The sequence below is a fragment of the Ambystoma mexicanum genome, chromosome 12 (genome assembly GCF_040938575.1).
Source record: "Ambystoma mexicanum isolate Mex_15411 chromosome 12, UKY_AmexF1_1, whole genome shotgun sequence".
NCBI classification, from domain to species: Eukaryota; Metazoa; Chordata; class Amphibia; order Caudata; family Ambystomatidae; genus Ambystoma; species Ambystoma mexicanum.
The window spans coordinates 572,316,084-572,335,495 of NC_090936.1; the positions used below are offsets into that span (position 1 = coordinate 572,316,084).

Consider the following 19,412-nt stretch of genomic DNA (forward strand, 5'->3'; position numbering starts at 1 on the left):
TAAAATTGTCCAACCCGGCTAAACTGCAGGAGAAGCCAGAGAAGCTGCGGACTGAGGATAAGTCTGAACTACTGAAGAATGCCCCGGCGGCACAGGATACGTCTTTGTTGACAACCGAGATAGTGGCGGCTGCTCTTTTCGAAAGCTAAGGGGGCTGAACCTGAGAAGGTAGCCCCCACAGCACAGAAGGTATCCCTCCCTCTGAGGCGCAAAGCCGCTGCATTGACTTTGACTAGGTCTGCTGGCACTCCGGAGAAGGGGACACCGTCTCAGAACCTTTTTCCAGCCCCTCAGGGTGGAAATGGGGGAGGGGGGGAGGACCCGGATCAGTCCCACCCATGGCCCAAGCCATGGAAATTTCATCCACGGATGACTAGGACCTGGAGCCCGTACACACAGTCCACGAGGACGTGGCAGAGGGCGGCGACAGCGGCGCTGGGCCTTGTGTTCCGATCATGCAAGCTCTGTCGAGGGATGTCTCTCTGAACATCCTATCAGCCCTCCACACCTTGGTGTCGGAGATCCTGAAGAGAATGCCACAAGGGCTGGTTTCAATGGTCCACTAGGCCCCTGATCAGCCGTCAGCGGAAGAGTCATCTGATGTCCCCATTTCAGCCTCCACATCCGAGTCGGGCCCCTCTCCCACAGCAGGCCCAGGTATGGGGATGGGATACGTCCATGACGGACGACGAGATCATTGCGGGCAGCAAGTGCCTGCAGCCTAGGGCGTCCCCACCGGACGAGGTGGGGTCGTTTCATTCCATGATCTCCATCTCCAGAGTCTCTGAGCTGTTCCAACTTGTACCCGAAGGAAGGAGGGTTTTCTGTACCAGAGGCGCGAGGCATTGAGGAAGACGATCATAATGGCGCCCCTCTTGGATGACGTGTGGGAAGAGGGCCTGGCTCTCTTGAAGAACCCTTGCACGCCTCCAGCCAAACGGGATAGGCTGGATAAACACAGGATGCCGGAATCTGCACCCCAGTGCCTGAGATCACAATCATCGCCATATTCTGTTGTTTTGGGGGCTGCAAGGAAATGGTCGGCTAACCGTGTTTGTCATCTTCAGTTTCTCCAGACAGCAAGGGCAAGCGGGTGGACGCCATGGGAAGGAAGGTGATTTACACTGTATCGTCCACTATCAAGTAGGGCAACGCACTGGGGATCCCAGCCAGGTACGACAGGTAGCTGTGGTACAAGCTGGGTCCGGTTTTGGAGTTCCTCCCGGACAAGAGGATGGAGGCAATCGGTCTCCTGCGGAGGGGGAACTAGCGTCTGACCGCTCTGGACATTGCCAACAGAGGGTCCCGGCAAATGGGGAACAGTGTCTGCTTTCGTCGCCAAGGGCGGATGGAGGCCAGGAATTTCCACTAGCAGGTCCAAGCAAAGGTACTGGGCATGCCTTTCGACGGAGATAACCTTTTCGGCAACTTTGTCAACGAGTCTGTACCAGCCATCAAGGTGGATACGGAGATGGCCCATTCTCTTTTTGCACCCTCCAGCAGCACACTCTTCTTGTCGCTCCTCCGGAGGAAGGTTGGGCAGGTCCTCAAAATGTTTCTCCTCATCGTACCATCAGCCTTCCAGATCCACGACTCTGAGGCCATGCCCAGGCCTATGGTGGCGAGGACAGCATTGCCGTCACCCACAGGGCAGGGTGCCGGTGGGTTGTGCACCCCGGTGGTAGGCCGGCTGACTAGGTTGGTCAGCGAGTGGCAAAAGATCACCACCAAACAGATGGGTGCTGGACGCTGTCACCCAACACACACCCTGGAGTTTCAGCACAGGTTTCTGCGGATCCCTCAGGTGGCATGTCGGGAGCAGCACATCCCTCAGCTCTTAGAGGAGGTACGGGCCATGCTACGAAAAGAGGCGATAGAGCTGGTTCCCCAGCGACTCTGGGTGTCGAGTCTTTTGCAGATACTTTTTGGTGAGAAAGAAGACTGGGGCCTGAAGGCCCATTCTAGACCTGCGACGTCTGAACAAGTACCTCAAGTCTCAGAAATTCAGGATGGGTATGTTTCAACACGTGCTCGGCCAACTGGAAAGGCAGGATTTCTTGACGTTGCTGCACCTGGAGGACGCCTACTTCCATGTCCCATTCACAGGAAACCACAAAGGTTTCTAGGCTTCGTAGTGCAAGGACAGTGAAGTGCCTGGCACAGGTGATGACCCAACTGCGTCTACGGGAGATACCCGTACCTCGACGACTGGCTCATCCGGGCCCACTCGCAAGAGTTGGTCGTCGAACACACAGAGCCGGCTGTCAAGCTGCTGAACGATCTAGATTTTTCCAACAATTATCCAAAGTCCTGCTTGACACCATTGCAGTACGCGTTTCCTCTGTTGTCTCTCCTGCTACGAGTCATCAACATACTCGGACAGTGCCAATGCAGGATGATTCTCATCGCCCCGGCATAGCAGAGGCAGTTATGGTACCCGGACCTTCTCTGCCTGTCGGTGTCGCCTCCGGTGGTTCCAGATCTTACCAGAGAAGGAGGCGCAATCCTTCACCATGACCCAGGATCGCTGAACCTCAGGGCTTGGCTCCCGCAGCCCTAGAGTTTGGATGGTACGAGTTGCATGCAGACTGTAGGGAGGTCCTCGTCAAGACCAGGGCGTTGTTGACTTTGAAGTGCTGCGCTCACAAGTGGAAGTGTTTGTTAGGTAAGAAAAAACTGTGCAAGACTACACAAGACTTACTGCTTGGTATTAGGTAACCCACTGTTAAGGAGAATTCTCAGAAATGTGCTAATTCCCTTCACCTTAGAGACCCCCAGCAACTTTGCTGGATTTTGAGGACTTGATTTTTTTTTTTTACCTGGAGAGACCCTTTTTCATACTCACATAAAAATACATGAGAGAATTTTACCTCTGATTCTTTTGGTTGTGAAGTCTGACAAACTCCATAGGCATCATCTTTTACATTGTGTCACAAAGCACCTTCAGTGCAGTGACACAAGGAAGTCTTCCAGATTTCCCAAAGGTTTAAATACCTTCTCTGGTATAAACTTTTTCTCAGAGCAGTAAAGTGAAATTGACTTTACTTACCATTGTAACTTTCTAGAAACAGCACACACTATTTTACAATAGGGTGCTAGAGGGGCTACTTAGTATCCTGTGTCTAGCTCTCATGTAACATTTTTGTTACCCTTTCCTCACTGGATGGCTGGTGGCAGTGGTTTCGTTCGAACTACCATGGTATATCTTTACCGCAGGCTGCGTTCGCGGCTCCGGTAAAGTAACCGCGGGAGCCATCTTTTTCAAAATGGCGTGGAGCCATCTTTGACAAAATGGTCCCCGATCTTCTTTTTTTGCCAGTTCTTTGTGGAAAGGTCCTTCTAGAGATTTTCTTTGCGCGCCAAACCAGGTTTGGTCTTTGTTCATTTCGGCTTTGGCGGGCTTCAGGAGTGAAACCTGCCTCTGGCTCCAGAGTGTCTGGGGTAGGCAGGATGAGAGGGAGGTGCCCGACCCGGTGTTTAGTCTCCTAGGAGACCTGAATGCACTCTCTGATGATTGGCTGGCTGACTGTCCGGCAAGGATAGCCGCACTGCTGGGTGAGTGACAGCTAGGCTGGAATGAATGGGAGAGAACTGAATAAAAGGCAAGACTTTTGGCTTGGAGGGCAGAGTCGACCACTGGACGAAGGAACTGAAGAAGAGCTTGAAGAGGATGCCTACTGCAATTCCTGGACTGTTGGTTTGCCCGGTGAAGCCCTGCTGCAGTGCCAACTTGCCAAGTTTGCATCGACAGAGAAGCCCCTGCAAGGACGACTTCTCCCCTTGAGTTGGTGTGACCAATCAACTCCAAAGTAAGTTACCTGGACATCCATCTCAGAGCTGGCTGCATTTCTACAGAGTGCTGCTGGAAACCATATAGCCAGGGAGAGGAACACCAGATTGTGTGCGTTGCTTTTAAGCTGGTCTAGAGCTTTTGGAAGATCCTTTTGGACTCCCAGGAAGCAGGACTGACCGAGCCTGAGCCCCCCTCAACAGAGTGCAGGACCCCAGAAGCAAGGAAGGTCCACCTCAACAGCCAGAAACGGCTGTGTTGCTTTTTGCGGTGGTCACAAGGAGCTGAAACGCGAAACAGCCACTGAAATTGCCAGTTTCCAGTTTTGACACTCCCAGTGCATTGCAGGAGTCCCACTAACATCATACCTCTTGTCCCCACGACTGAGGCCCAGGAACAGTGACATCTGCAGAGCTGCCCAGGAACAGAAGTCATCAGCTGCATCTTTTCTTCATTTCCAAGGTACTGTAAAACAGGCTAAAGAGAACCTACCTCTTACTGTAGAGTTGCTTTGAAACTTCTACAACTCACAAGCCTAATCAGCTTGTGGCCCTAGATGTGATTCTTCTTTTCATCAAAGACTCCTAAGAACCTGTGCAAAGACTTTTCCATTTACTTACCAGAAGTGCTTCATCCTATAAAAGACCTTTGCCCATTGACTTTGGCTTAGCCTATTGCATTGTATGACTCTTCTTTAGGATCTGAAAGTATTTGCCTTTTAAGACTATTTGTGGTCTCTTGTGTTCTAATGACCTTTGCCTTTTACCAATTTCTAAAAGTATTCTGAATGCCAACATTAAGGTATTAATGTCCCCAGCACCCTAGTTATTTAATTCACCTGTGGGTGTAGGTTGTATCTGTGGGCCATCCCAAAAGGGTCTTAACTGGTTCAGAAACTTGAAGTGTATTTGTGTGTTACTAGTATACTGCTCCCTTCTAAAGAAGGCTTTATAACTGACTGATAAATTAATAATTGTTTATGCAAGAAACCTTGAGTGTAAGAGCTTATTTGAATACCTGTAACTGTGAATCTTTGTGCAACTCCACTACAGCTCCCATTTCCCCTCTTGTGATAAGCCTGGCTGCTCAATACGCTACCAAAACTATGTTGTTCAAGCTTATACCAAAGGTTGGGTTGCCTATACCTGTAGTCATAGTTGTTTGTAGTGTTCCCAGAGGGTACTGCATGTAAACTTTGCCTAACACCCACCTATTGATATAGGTCTGTACTACACAAGTTGGTAGTGTGACTGAGCAGCCAGGCCTATCTTAAGGGGGGGGTAAATGTGAGCTGTACAAATGAAATCCGTTAATACAAGTAACCCTTACACCATAGGTTTCAGTTGTTAATATTTATTTAACATCGGTTTTAAATCAGCATTCTTTAATAATGCAATTCTTAGTAACGGTTCAAGTAAACTTTGGAAATACTTTACAGAATCAATAAAGCTGGTGAATATTCTTGCTCAATACAATTCTCCTAGACCCTCAAGTGACTTCAATTACAATAATGGTATTTGCATTTATATATCACACCAATATACTTTGTAGACTTTGAATTTTCATTAGCCCTTCCTTTATGCAACCCAAAGGTTAGAACAGTTTCTTAAAAAGGTGAGGACAACTGAATCCTCCAATGAAGTCTAGGTAAGCCTTTCCCAGCAGTAACGGTATTCAACAAGCTACAACCTATGGAGGGACAAGCAGTGCGAAAGTCAATGGATTTAGAAGGGTGCCTTTAGGGAGCCAGGACAGCCAAAGTCATTTGGACAAAGTCTATAGTTCTGATGCACTTCTTCGATGAAGTCTTTCACAAAGTCAGAATGTTCACAGAAAATCACTGAAGACACACAAGCTGTTAGGCCTGTGCAAAGGGGAGTTGAAATCAACTTAGTTAAGCAAGCGCAAATCTCAAGTGAGACAATACGACTTAAGGCAAGAAGATAAGTACCCCAAGCCCAAACAGTACCTCTGGTTAGAAGAAAAGGTGGTCCAGCTGGGTTCCATCTTGCTACAGCCAAGCAGACCCTGGTTCCTGAACATCAGTTGTGGGGATATGAGGGAGGACGTCTGGAGGGCTTCTGCAGGGATTCTGCAGCAGTACTCTGGAAGGTCATCGCAGCTATGGGCTCTTTTCATTTCAATGGCACTTCCCGGTTTCAGCGCTTTAACGCACTGATGCAGAATGCTGGACACGGTTGAACTTTCCGTGCTCCCTCGGCCCTGCACTGGTGAGGGGACTCTGGATCGGGATTTCCTGCTTCTGGGGGGCGGGGGGGTTCTTAGGAGGCTCCTGCAGATTTTGGCCCGATTTGTTTTGCGGCAGACGTTGCACTTGATTATGGACACTCGACCCTGGGTATTGGGCTTCTGCAGCAAGTCTGGAATGGTGCCAAGTGGAGTTTCTCTGGGTTAGTTGGTCCCACTAACCCAAGGGGAGAAGTCGTTCCTACGTAGCATCTCTGTTGAGGTGCAAAAAGGAGGTCCGCACAGCAGTAGGCCTTCACCAGGCAATTGAAGGTCCAGGAGGCTGCACCGAGCCTCATTCATGATTTCTTCTTCGGATGTTTCTTCCAGTGGTCGACTCTGTCTGTAGTCCCAAAACCCTCACCTTTTAAGCAGGTTTTTCCCATTCATGCACAGCTTAGGCTGTCAATCACACAGCAGGGTGGCTGTCCTTTCAGGACAGCCATCCAATCGGGACTAGTTTTGTTCAGTCACTCCTAGAGACAAAGGTCAGGGGTGTTTCGGGACCCTCCCTCACATTCTGTCCTTCCAGACACTCTGGAGCCATAGGCAGGCTTCAGGGCTGAAGCCCGCCAAAGGCAAGACAAACAAAGGTCTCAAACCTGTCTCCACGCGCTCAGTAAAAGCCAAGAGACCTCACAAACAGAAAAAAAGACCAGGGCCATTTTGACAAAATGGTCACCCCTGGGTGCTGTACTGCAGCCGAGGGTATATCCTGCTGTAGAAAAGCACAATGGTAGGAAAAATTAAACCACTGCCACCAGCCATTTAAAATAGCGAGGGTAACATACAAATGTTACATGAGAAAGTAGTAGAAAAGGCTACTAAGTAACCCCCAAGCACTCCACATGAGATATGATATTTATATCACTTATTTATATGTTTCAGAGCGCGACCAAGCAAGGTAGGGGAACAGGGAGAAGAAAAAAGAATGATCTTACTAGGCCCAGTGACATTGAAAACGTGTATGGGGGAGGGGAACGTGGAAAGTGTGGAACAAAGGAGAGAAGCAGATTAATAAAGACAACAACAAAAAAGAGACATTGTAGAGCAGCCAGTGAGAGCAAGTGCTGGGTGAAGGCAGCAGACAGGGAATCTCGAAGTGCAGGAAGAAAACGGGGGTGGACGGTATGGGTACGAATACAGACCCCAGTGCAGGGGATGGCCAGGAGGCAGTGCGTGAGCGTGGCAGGGTGGTCAGGTACCTGGTCCTGGAGGGCGGAGGGTAGGCCAGGTGCACGGTGCAGACGGAGAACACATCAGCAGGGAAGAGGGGTGGGGGGGTGAAAGAAGTAAAGAGGAAGGTCTTGAGGTGCTTCCGTAACCAGAGATGGTGCTCCTCAAGTTTCAGCGAGGCAGGGAGGCTATTCTGGGAGGCCCCAGCCGAAGGCTGAGATCTTCCCCTTAGCACGTTTCTTAGAAAAACGACTGACCCGGAGGGAGTTGGAGGAAGAGGGGCAAAGAGGTCGAGAAGGGAGGTATTTGCAGAGGGATAGCTGAAGGTACTTTGGACCCAGGCCACAGAAAGCCTTGTGAATGATGCACATTGTTTTGAATTTAATCCTAACATCCCAGCATAGATGGGTTGTGCTGGACATACAAAGCGAAAAAAGCTAAGTAAAGTCAATTTCACTTTACTATTCTTGGGAACTGTAGTTCACACAAGAAAAAGGTATTAAAACCAAAGGATTTCTCAGTGACACTGCACTGAAGTTGCTGCGAGTCACTATACAAAAAGCAGATGACTCCAAAAACAGTGAAAACACAAAATCCAAATCCGGTAAAAACACATGAGAGAGGGAGAAAAAGGTCCCACTCGCTCAGGAGTTAAAATTAAAAAGTGCTAAATCCAGCAAAAGAGCTGGGAGTCTCTAAGGGGGGAGGATTTTGGCACAAAAATGAAAATTCTCCCTAACAATGGCTGGCAGAGGAGGGGTTTAGGGAGAGGACCGTCATTGGATGGGGGCAGTATGACCCAGAGGACAGTGATTGGTTTAAAGGAGAAATAGTTTGAAAGTGAAACTGTTTTTTTTTTTTTTAACCAAGAATTCCCAGCCTGACAACGGGGAATGTTCATGAGCATGTGAATCCATGCTGGAGAACAATAGTTACAGGTAAGTAACTTGTTCCTTGTGCAATATCTGTTAGGGGAGTTTTCCTAAAGTCCACTTGGGTAAGACTTGATAAAACTACCCCTTGGAATAGAGGTCCCCAAATCTTAGTATAAGTCTACTACCCAAAGGATCTTGGTAGAATGGCAGAGCAGCCAAGCTTATCATAGGAGGAAGATGTGAGCTGTAGGCAAGTACACTGAACCCAGTAAATACAATAGTCCAAAGAAACTCTTATACAGTAAATGTTATATTAAAAATATATATCTCTTCCTATTTACACAAGGAATGTAGATGAATACTTATTTCACTAATAGCACACACAGGAATTCTTGTTTGTTTGTTTGTTTGTTTATTTATTTAGTATAGCGCGCAAAACCCAGAGGTAACAGGGCGCAACAGAGGTCAGGAAGATAGGATTACTTAAAAACTTGGTTACAGAATAAGATAGGCATGAGAAAAAGTGCATTGCATTTACAGTTACATTGTGTGGGATGTGCATATATACATATAGTTGAGCGAAGGCTTACAAATTTACATATTAATACTGTGCGTAGGGGCAGTTCGGTTGCATTTACATATTTACAAATTTAAGGCTGTGCATGGTAGTCAGGTTATAGCACTGGCATGATCAGATTAGATGGCAGGGTTAGTCGTGAGGATCATTGGCCCGCAGCCAGGTGAGGGTGTTTCGCCTGAAGCTATAGTAGGATTGGTCAGTCCTAATGTGGAGTGGGAGGGCGTTCCAGTGTTGGGCTGCCAGGACAGGGAAGCTGCTGCCGCCGGTTTTCTTTTGTCTGAAATTGGGTACCTGCAGGCAGTAGGAATTGATCGATCTGGTGGGGCGGGTGGACGTTTTTTTCTTTATTCTGGATGCGAGATAGGGGGGGGGCTGCGTTGTTTAAGCATTTGTGGGTGAGTGATGCCGTTTTGAGGGAGATGCGGTCATGGATTTTAAGCCATTTGTGTTCTCTTCTTTTGTTGGAGATGTGTTCCTTAGAGGGTAGGTTGAGGGCTGTTCTGAGAGCGTTGTTTTGTAGTGTCTGTAGTTTGTTGGTTATGCATTTGTTGGCTCCTAGGTACATGGCGTTGCAATAATCCAGTCTGGATAGTATTAGGGCGTTGGCTATGATGATGCAGCTAGCTTGGGTGAGGAAGGCTCTACTTGCCCTAATTAGCTTGCATGTGTAGGCGGTGGAGGATGCTAGTGAGTTAATACTCTTCAGAGGTAATAACTTCAATAGTAGTTGCTCCCCTTTAAAATAGAGTTTGACACTAATGACAATTCTACTGTATTATCGGTACTACCGTGCATTCACGTTACTTTACAGATAACCGGTAATTGTACTTAGTTAGCAAACCATTTCAGATAGTCTTTTGGAAGGAAAAAGGTTGGTTATACACACAGCAGCAATTCCTAAACTTCTAGTACACTTTTCCTAGCTTCTACACTTTTTAAAGTCCAATCCCTAACTATATGAAAGTCAGTGTAGCAGTGGAGCCAGTCTTCTGTAATAGCAGGATAGGCAAAGTTCCTCAGGATCATTTTATTCACTAGAATAAGATGCTGAAGAATATAACACAAGTTAAGGGGACACTGCAAAAGGACTCCATAAAGGGACATATGCTGGCAAGCTTGGGTCAGAGGTAGGGTCGACACCCGGACACTTCTTCACACACTCAGCCACACTGGAGTGACTCTTCGGTTCAAGTTAAGTTCTACCTTTCACCCCACAGTACCTTAAGTTAGAAGAAGTAACTGTACCTGGATTCTCATCTGTGCAGCAGCGACGGACCCAGTCTCCTGATTTCTTGGTCTGGTGATGAAAGGAAGGATTCTGAATGGGATGTCTCAGCAGCAATCTCGAGAGAGAGGACCATTGGCACAGATTTCTTCGGTCTCCTTGGTAGGTCTGCGGATTTGGCGCCTTTTTATCAGCTCCAACAAAGAACTGTATTCGCACGATCGATCTTTGATTCTGAAATCCTGCACTCTGGTGAGGGGACCTAGATGAGTAGGATCGTGCCTCTGGACGTCGCCAAAGTCGGGAATGGATTAGGCCTTGCAAAGACGTTGCACTGCGAAAGGTTCGGAGGTCTCCTGGTATTCGCGGTCTACAGCTCGGGAAAGGAACAGCACTTCGGGAGATGGCTCAATTTTTAGTCCGTCTCATTACTGGTTGGGCCCACCAGCCAAAGGGAAGGAGTTATCCTCTTTGGAGCTCTTTTGTTGATAAGAAAACAGTCAGGACAGAAGTGGTCACTTAACGGATACTCGAAGGGTCTGCAAGTGTCTCTGGTCGTCTTCCGCTTCGGATCTTCTGTTCGTGGTCGACTTGCCTTTCACCTCAGGAACCCACGCCTCTGCAAACTCTCAGCCTTTTACAGAAAGGGGCAGTGGCTGTCCAATCGGGACAGCCAGCTCTCCAGTGGGAACTGATTCCATTCAGGCACTCCAGCAGACAAAAAGCAGGGGAGTTTTAAACTCCTCCCCCACTTCCTGCCTCCACAGACACACTGGAGCCTAGCCTGGGACACCCAAGGGGTCCCGCCAAAGACACAGACACACAGACGCGCACGCACCTTACAAGTATAACCACGAAAGAAATGGTGAAAAAAGAAAGGAGCCGCCATATTCGAACATGAATACAGTCTGCAGAAGAAATAGACTAATAATTGGTAGAACAGGTCCACTGCCACCAGCCATAACTATAGTGTTGTCCATCTGACTGAAAAGTCACAAGAGCAGAGAGAAGGGGGATGCTAGGCATCCCCTTAGGACTCCACAAAAGATGGTGTGTGCTAATCTCATAGTACAAAGTTTTAGGAGGGACACAAAGTATCCCTCGATCATGGAGAAATGTAGTTCACCAGGATAGTGAAGAATCGCAAAGGAGAACCCAAAACGGTTCCCAGAAACACTGCACATAGGTTACTGTGTGCTGCAAAAGTTAAATGCAGATGCCTTTTTAAAGAGATATGGAGGAAAGCACGCTCCATAGAAAAGTTAAAGCACAGATAACAGAGTTCCAGAAGTCAGAGCAAGTGAGAATGAATGTGGGGAAAAAGGCTCCCCTCATTCAGGATAGAAGGAAAAAGGTGCTGGGGGTCTCACTAGAAAAGGGGAAGGAGCATAAAAACGATGAATCTCCCTAACAATATCACCTGCTAGTTTCATTGTTTAGTGTGTGTAAAGGTCTAGAATAAATATTTGTATACATTTCTGACTAAATTGAATTATTGTGTGGACTCTTGGATCCCTGACCCCACTCACACACTCCTGAGAATAGCCTTGACTGCTCTCCACGTTTACCTTGATTGGGTTTTGGCTAACTTCTCAGAGTTACCTGTTCACTACAACCATCGCAACCACCAGGCCAGATTCTAGAAATCCATCATAACAATTTTAATTATTTGGAGCTGAATGCTAGGTGTCTCCTGCTTCTAAGCTCTGTGATATCAGGTGGTGTTACCCAATGTAATGGTACTTATGTATCTGCCTAAGAATGAAGGGCTGAGTTGACCTGCCAATTGGAAGCCTTAGCAAGCATTTGGCAAAGCATAATCCTCAGTGCGTTCCCTCTAGTTAAATGTTTAATGATCCTGAATGCCATGGTGATTATAGAAGCATGTTTATTGTGTATAGTGTGCAGGTAAGTGTTACTAGTCAATGTGAGGGACTGTGGCTGCTTAGCTTTCTTATTGTTAATGTTGTTAGTTCTCGCTAGTGAGTGTGAATGCTGCTGACTAAAAGTTTGCTTGTTGAGCCAGACATTGCCCTTCTAATGGGGTTACAATCTGTTTGTTTTTCAGTACTGGGCATTCTCGGATATCCACATGGGACGTGTTCTCACTAAAGTGACAGATGATACCTCCGGCTGTGGTAAGTTGCTCTTCCTCTAGGTATTGCCTTCATTTCAACCATCCCAAGAGCATATCTTACCTATGACTTAACTATATCTTATTAATTGCCTGCCCTCTCATGTCAGCATTTCCAATGCGTTTCCCTTTTTCCTACCGTGACCATCCCCATTCCTGTCTGATCTTGAATTGCAAATTCTCACCCAAGACTGCTTCAAAATCATCACACCCTATACATCCACAACTACTTCAACATTTCCCCCAATGCCTACTCACCCTGCATGTTCTCTACCTGTCTCCCACACTTGACAGTCGGCGATAGGAGGCCCAGCAAACACCTTTCGAATGGTTTGTGTCCTCCCACGTATTCCTCATCTTAGATATATTTGTCAGCTTGCTGCTTCTTTCGGAACTTTTTTCGCCAGAGGGCGCTGTGCTCGAGGCCGCGTAGCGTGGTGCCTTGAAGGCTGCCATCGAGCGGCGACGTCATCCGGCGTATAAATGGCTCGAGCCATGCCCGTTGCTTCAGTTCTGTTTTTCCGAGCTTCTGCTTTGTGTATTGAAAACGGCGCGTCAGTTTTTCTCATTGAGAAATTTCTTCTTCCTCAACCCCGACAACACCCAAGACAGGTTTTAAAAAGTGTCTCAAATGCGGAAGAAAGATGTCCATTACGGATCCTCACCGCAACTGTCTTTGGTGCCTTAGTCCTGATCACCGAGTTGACGAGTGCGCGTCGCGTCAGGTGATGTCGAACAAGGCTCTTAAGGAATGCTAAGGTAAGCTGGCGGTGGGGGAAGAGTCTTTCAAGTCTGCTGAAAGACTCGAGAGAATCGAGATCTAAATCTCGTCATGAGTCGAGGCGATCGAGGTCGAAAAGTCGCTCGAGGAAGTCCTCTTCCTCGTCATCGAAAAAAAAATCAAAAAAGCGACATCATAGATCTTCGTCCTCTTCTTCCTCGCCCGACAGAAGGTTAATTTCTTGTCCTTCGAACCATGATTCCCCAAAGAAAGGGGAGGCCTTTAGGGCTTCAATGCTAAACATTTTTGAGAAGGTGGCCTGACCCCCTCAAAAAAGCTGCGTGAAGAGCATGCCCCTGTCCACTCTAAAGGTAGCAGAGGGAAATCCAAAAGGTATCGCACTAAATACGACAAAAAGTCGACGGCGTCCTCGGAAGATGATTCTCCAGCGCCTCACAAAACTGTACAGAAACCATCAGTGCATATATCGCGGTTGTCTGAGGACAAAATGGCATCATCATCGTCGAAGTCCGCTATCGACTTGACGCGTCCTTTGACAACGCCGTCTAAGCCAAAAATGGCATTGATACCTGCGGCCTCGGCATCGAAGCCTTACTCGACATCAAAGCCATCCTCGATTACCTCGGGGATTCCTTCGAGTATGTGGAAGCTGGTGTCGATTCTGTCGACGCCTTTGTCTGGAAAATCTTTCATACCGGTTCCCAAGATGACAACTATGGCTAAGGCTAGGTCTATTCCACCTTTACCAGAAAAAAATGTCCACCCTGCGCCCAGGCAAGAATTATTAAAATCTGTCTGCTATTTTTGAGGAACAAACCTCTGATGAGGAAATTACATCAGCTGGTGTTCGATTTGGGACAAGAGATGTCCCTGAGGAACTGGTAGATCCTAATTCAAAAATGTCAGACCTTTGACTGCCTACAATCGGCCAGTGGCCTAGATACCTCACCTGAGGTAGATTTTGAAAGGCCTGACCCCACAGACCATGCTGAACCGGGGTATAGGAACCTCATGGGAAGAGTGGTAGATTTTATGGGGTGGAAGTCGGTGTCCCCAAGGTATAACCAGGGCGACTTAACAGACATTATTGATGAAGGACCTCAGAGACCCAGTCCTTCCCTTCCTCAAAGCTCTTCAAAAGAGAATTATTACAAATTGGGAGACACCTGAATCTCTACCAGCTGTAAATAAGAAATTTGTAGGAAAGTATAGACCTGCTCCCTTGGATCCAGAATATTTATCTAAGCATCCTTCTCCTGAAAGTTTAGTATGCAAGCTGCGACTGCGAATAGACAGTCGGCTTATCCCTCTATGCCCCCTGACAGGGACGACAAAAAGATTGATGCCTGGGCGAGGAAGGCTTTTACTTCTGGTAGTATGGCCCTTAAGTCTACTAATGTGACTTGTACATTAGCTAGGTTCACTTACACCCCGTGGAGCTGTTTAGATGCAGCGGCTGATCACATCCCGGAGGGTGAGGAGCAGGATGGTTTCCTGGCGATAGTAAAGGATGGGAAGGAAGCTATGGAAGAGTGCCTCAAGTCAGGACTGGATACTGCAGAGAGTATAAGCAGATCCATGGCATCTAGCGCAGTCTTGCGTAGATTTGCATGGCTGAGAAAATCTGGTTTCGCATCTGATGTACAATCCAGATTACTTAATATGCCCTTTGACGGCTTGAGGTTGTTTGCCAGCAAGGCAGACGAGAGCTTGGAGAAGCTGCAGACCTCGAAAGCGGCAGCAAAATCACTCAGCGCCGCTATAAGGCAACCTCAACAACACTCTTACGCAGGGTCATCTTCCTGGAAGAGTCGTCCTTTTCGCTTCTATTCCTCTTTTGGAAAAGGGAGAGGGCAGGCTTGTCAGAGGGGACAACAAAGAAAACTCTTTTGTGGTGGAAAAGGGAGAGGTGCTAGATCGGCCACAGCAGCGGCTACTACCTCCTCAGCCACTGCAAAGCCACTTTGAGGTCTTAACCCACAAGACCACGGTGGGAGGCAGAATCACTCAGTATCTAGACGAATGGCGGGGCATTAACTCAGATGCCTGGGCACTAGAGATAGTGACCCATGGTTACTGCCTTCCTTTTCATCAAAGGCCTCAAGATCATCCACCGGGAGCCAACTCTGTAAAATTCCAGACCTGCTCCTTGTGCAGGGGATTTTAACCCTGCTAGAGAAAGGTGCAATAGAACATGTACCTGTAGCGGAGAGGAACAAGGGTTGGTACTCCCCTTATTTTCTCATTCCCAAATAGGACAGAGGTTTGAGACCCATCTTGGACTTGAGAAACGTGAACAAATTCCTCAGGAAGGACAAGTTCAAGATGGTGACCCTTTCTCAGATCCTTCCGGCTCTTCAGCTTCAGGACTGGCTGGTTTCATTGGACCTTCAGGATGCTTACTTTCATGTGCCAATCCATCTCAAACACAGAAAGTACCTGAGGATCGCAATTGGCGGATCTCATTATCGGTTTCGAGTTCTGCCATTTGGGCTCACCTCCGCCCTGAGGGTCTTCACCAAACTAATGGCGGTAGTGGCAGCTAGTCGTAGGAGGGAGGGGATTCACATTTACCCTTATCTGGACGATTGGCTAATCAGGGCAAGTTCACCTGAACTGGCCCAGGGACATCTGGCCATTACCTGTCACTTCCTACACAAATTGGGCTTCTCCCTCAATTGCAAGAATTCACAAATGATTCCGAGCCAAAGACTCCAAATCATCGGAGCGGTCCTGGACACCACCTCAGTGAAAGCCTCGCCTCCCGAGGAAAGAGCTCACCGCATTCTGCAGATGGTAACAAAATTTCAGAATGCCCAACATCTACCGGCGTTCGACTTCCTAAGGTTGCTAGGCCGAATGAGGATGAGATCACTTCAATGGGCCCGCAGGATTCAATGGTCCCAGTTTTCAGGGGAGATGTGGGATCTTCTACAAGTCGCGTCCAAGGTGGCTCAAGATCTCCTTTGGTGGGCTCACAAGGAAAATATCCTCAGAGGGGAACCTTTTTGGCAACCATGGCCGGAGATAACTGTAGTGACGGACGACTCAATCACAGGGTTGGGAACCCACACCAAGGATCTAACAATCAGCGGTCGTTGGTCTCCATCGGAGTCAAAACTACACATCAACCTTTTAGAGCTGAGGGCAATCGGACTAGCGCTGAAGGCCTTTTTTCCCTCTGCATAGGGAAAGAATGTCCTGATAATAACGGACAGCACAGTGGCCATGTACTACCTCAAACAAACGAGGAGGCGTAGGATCACTCCCACTGTGCAGAGAGGCAATGCAGCTCTGGTTCTGGGCAATGCAAGAAGGAATCTCTGTCGGCAGTTCACCTAGCCGGAGAGCTGAACACGGCGGTGGACGCTCTGAGCCGGCAGGGCAGAGTCTCCCACGAGTGGGAGTTAGCTCAGGAAGTCCTTCAAGAGATCTTCGCTCTTTGGGGAACCCCTCAAATGGACCAGTTCACGACCAGGGCAAACCAGAAGTGCGATCTGTATTGCTCAAGGGAATTTCCCCCGAGAGGAGCTATAGGGGATGCGTTCGTAGTGGACTGGGTATATCCACTCCTTTACGCGTTTCCTCCAGTCCCTGTGATTCCTCATGTAATCAGGAGGTTGAGAAAGTTCAGGAGAACCATGATCCTAATTGGCCCAGACTGGGCCAGGAGGACGTGGTACCCGGACCTTCTGGACATGTCCATCTGCCCTCCAATACGTCTTCCACAAAGAGAGGATCTTCTCTCGCAAGAGGAAGGTTGGGTTCTCCATCCAGAGGTCAAAACTCTCAACCTTCACGCCTGGCTTCTGAGAGGTTGAGATATAAGGATTGGGACCTCCCGGATGACGTTATGGAGATTTTGCTTTCGGCCAGAAGGCCAGCAACAAAATTCTTATACTGGTGTTGTTGGAAGAAATTCAGTCACTGGTGCAGGGATAACAGTGTGGATCCTTTTCAGTGTACCACTCCCATGGTGCTTTAAGGTCAAGCCTTTTTTCCTACCTAAAATAGTTTCGGATTTTCATCTGTCACAGAAAATCCCTTTACCATCCTTTTATCCTCCTCCTCCGCACGCTAGTAAAGAGGAGGAAAGATTCCACAGACTAGACCCTAAAAGGGCTCTCAGTTTCTACATATCTAGACTGGAAAGATTTAGAAAACAGATCAGTTGTTTGTCGGTTATACTGGACACAAATTGGGCCTTAGGGTGTCCAAAAGAACTATATCCATATGGATTATCCTAGCAATATCTGAATGTTACAAATAGGCTGGGAAGGAGCCTCCAGATGGTTTAAAGACATGGTCTAGTAAAAATTTTTATTGTCCCTACGGGTCGGCCATGTTTTTTTAAGCCTAAGTGGCTCGATTTTAGAAAACTTTCCTATGGACCTTACCCGAGTTTTCGTCCATTAAACGCACGCGAAAAAAAGCACCAGGGAGCCGCCATTGTCTGATAATCCTATCGGTTCCCCCCATCGCCCTGGCTGACCTGCTTTTGCGGCACTAAATCAATTCCCCCGCCCCTGAGCCTGACATTATCCAAACATTCATATTCCCCGCCTCTCTCCGTGACGTTGCTGTGCTGCGTAGGCAAACGCGCCCAGTCGTCTTCTACGCGACTCCACACAGAACCCGGAAACCAACACAGACCATCTCACAACACAGCGCGCCACAATTCGGAATATGAAACTGTACTTTAAAATCAAACAGCAACACGGTACATTTGGTAAAGTACATTTATTTTACATTAAATGTTTAGAGAATATTCAGCAATTGCCATATGAACTCCGAAAGCCATTTATTTTCTTTTATCTGTATCCGCCATGGTACACAGGGTGTTGCTTTTCGTTAAAAGAACCGCAAAGCTGTTCCATCAACTAGGCACCAGTCCATAGTAAAGGTTGATATGTTGCTTCTAGCCACTAGTACAGCGTAAGGGCATGTGGGCCCTTGGCGATTGTCCCATAAAATTGTCAGTGTGCTCCAGTTGTTCACACAAAGCTGCAGGTGTCTACTGTAAAAGCCATCTGCTGGTGTCTCAAACCGATGGCAGTAGCAGAAGGGGAGCAAATACCTGTTATGAAAATAAAAAAATTATAATTAGTCTCGCCAGCCGATCTTCATTAATATTACTCATTTTATTTATTACAGCCGATCAGAAACTATTTGCTTGCAAGGATAGTTCAATGGAGTATGTTCGGCTCTAAAATCAATGTGAAAAGTAACGAAATAAATCGAGGCCAACACACAATGATAAACGACAGTTAGTCTACATGCGTGAGGAATGATATGATATATGATATGGCATTTGTAACGCGCCTATACTCAAGTGTTTCTAGGCGCGACGAGGCAGGTGGGGAACAAGGGCAGACAGACAACGATCCTACTAGGCCAGCTGTCTTTCTGATCGCGAAGGGGGGAGGGGGGATAAAAGTGCTGTACATGGTTAGTTGAATACAAATTAAATAGGGCCAGCTGGTGGCAAGTGCAAGGTAAATGCTGGGAGAAGGGGCTGGAGGATACAGGTAGGCAGTGCAGGGAAAAGTGGCTGGGCCAAGGACCGAGATCGGTGAGACCAGTGGACCTGCATGTCCATGTGCCCACTACGAACACGTTTTCCTTGCTTTTCCTAGCTCTTCATTTATTCATTTATTCATGCATCCATTCATTAAATCTTCATTCCGGTATAAAAGCGTGTAAAGATTTACTTACATTATATTTGAAATTTCCATTGTGTCTCTTCGTAATGCAGTCTGTAAAACGGACCGTGCTCTTGACAACGATTTTTCGTATACTGAACTAAAATGAAACTCTGTCTAGTTTCTGAATTTTCTGCCTTATCGTCTCTTATGTTATTGCGCACCCCCTTCAAATGTAGTTCTTTCAGCATGGTCCCTGTCTCAAGGTAAAAAAACAATAGACCCTTATACTTCCAGTGCGACTTGTGGGCCTCATCTGGGCGCGAGCTGAAAATCAAAGCCGCTGTCCTTCGCATTCTTTATTTGCAACATCACATAGTATAGGCATCCATGAGAACTAATGTAGTGCGCCTCAATGTGCAAATGCGAACGGGCTTCTCTCCCAAATGCCACGGCCCGCTTGGCTGGCGCGTTCTAAGTGCCCCAATTTTGTCCCCGTTGTCTGCGAGCTTTGCAGCCCAAATTGAGACATTTAATTTTTGGCGGAAGGTCAGGGAAAGTATAAAGTACCACAGGAGTTGAGTTAAAAGTGAGATTTATTTGTTTGTTTTATTATTTGCAATACGCAAGCCTCCCCTCCGTTAACAGTGCGCAGCATTTACATTTACATGAGATGAGACATGAGAAAAATATATACATACACATATGAGGTGAATAGAGAGAATTCAAAGATGACACCCAGCTTGTTCGCCACCCATGATGGTGAAGGTAGGGGTTAGGGTTACAGGTACACTGTACAATAACATTTATTTACAAAAAGACAATCGTATTGCAATTATTTAAACCGGGATTTGTACTTCACAATCAGCTGTGCTTCGGATGGGCATGGCACAGTCGCAATATTCGGTGGCAATGGATCACTGCTCTGCACAGAAACGTCCAAAATTCCATATCTGTGCTTCTCTAACACAGCAACAATAAGGCCTTTCACACAGTCGAAC

At 47.4% G+C, this 19,412-nt stretch overlaps 1 protein-coding gene across 1 annotated transcript in view; it reads left to right on the top strand.

The window, feature by feature from the left end:
• Nucleotides 1-19,412, top strand: part of PRPF19 (pre-mRNA processing factor 19) — a 218,870-nt gene that overhangs the window by 153,058 nt on the left and 46,400 nt on the right. The window contains exon 12 of the mRNA XM_069628891.1: nucleotides 11,962-12,031. Within this exon, the coding sequence (XP_069484992.1) occupies nucleotides 11,962-12,031 (70 nt within the window). The remainder of the gene's footprint in view (nucleotides 1-11,961; nucleotides 12,032-19,412) is intronic.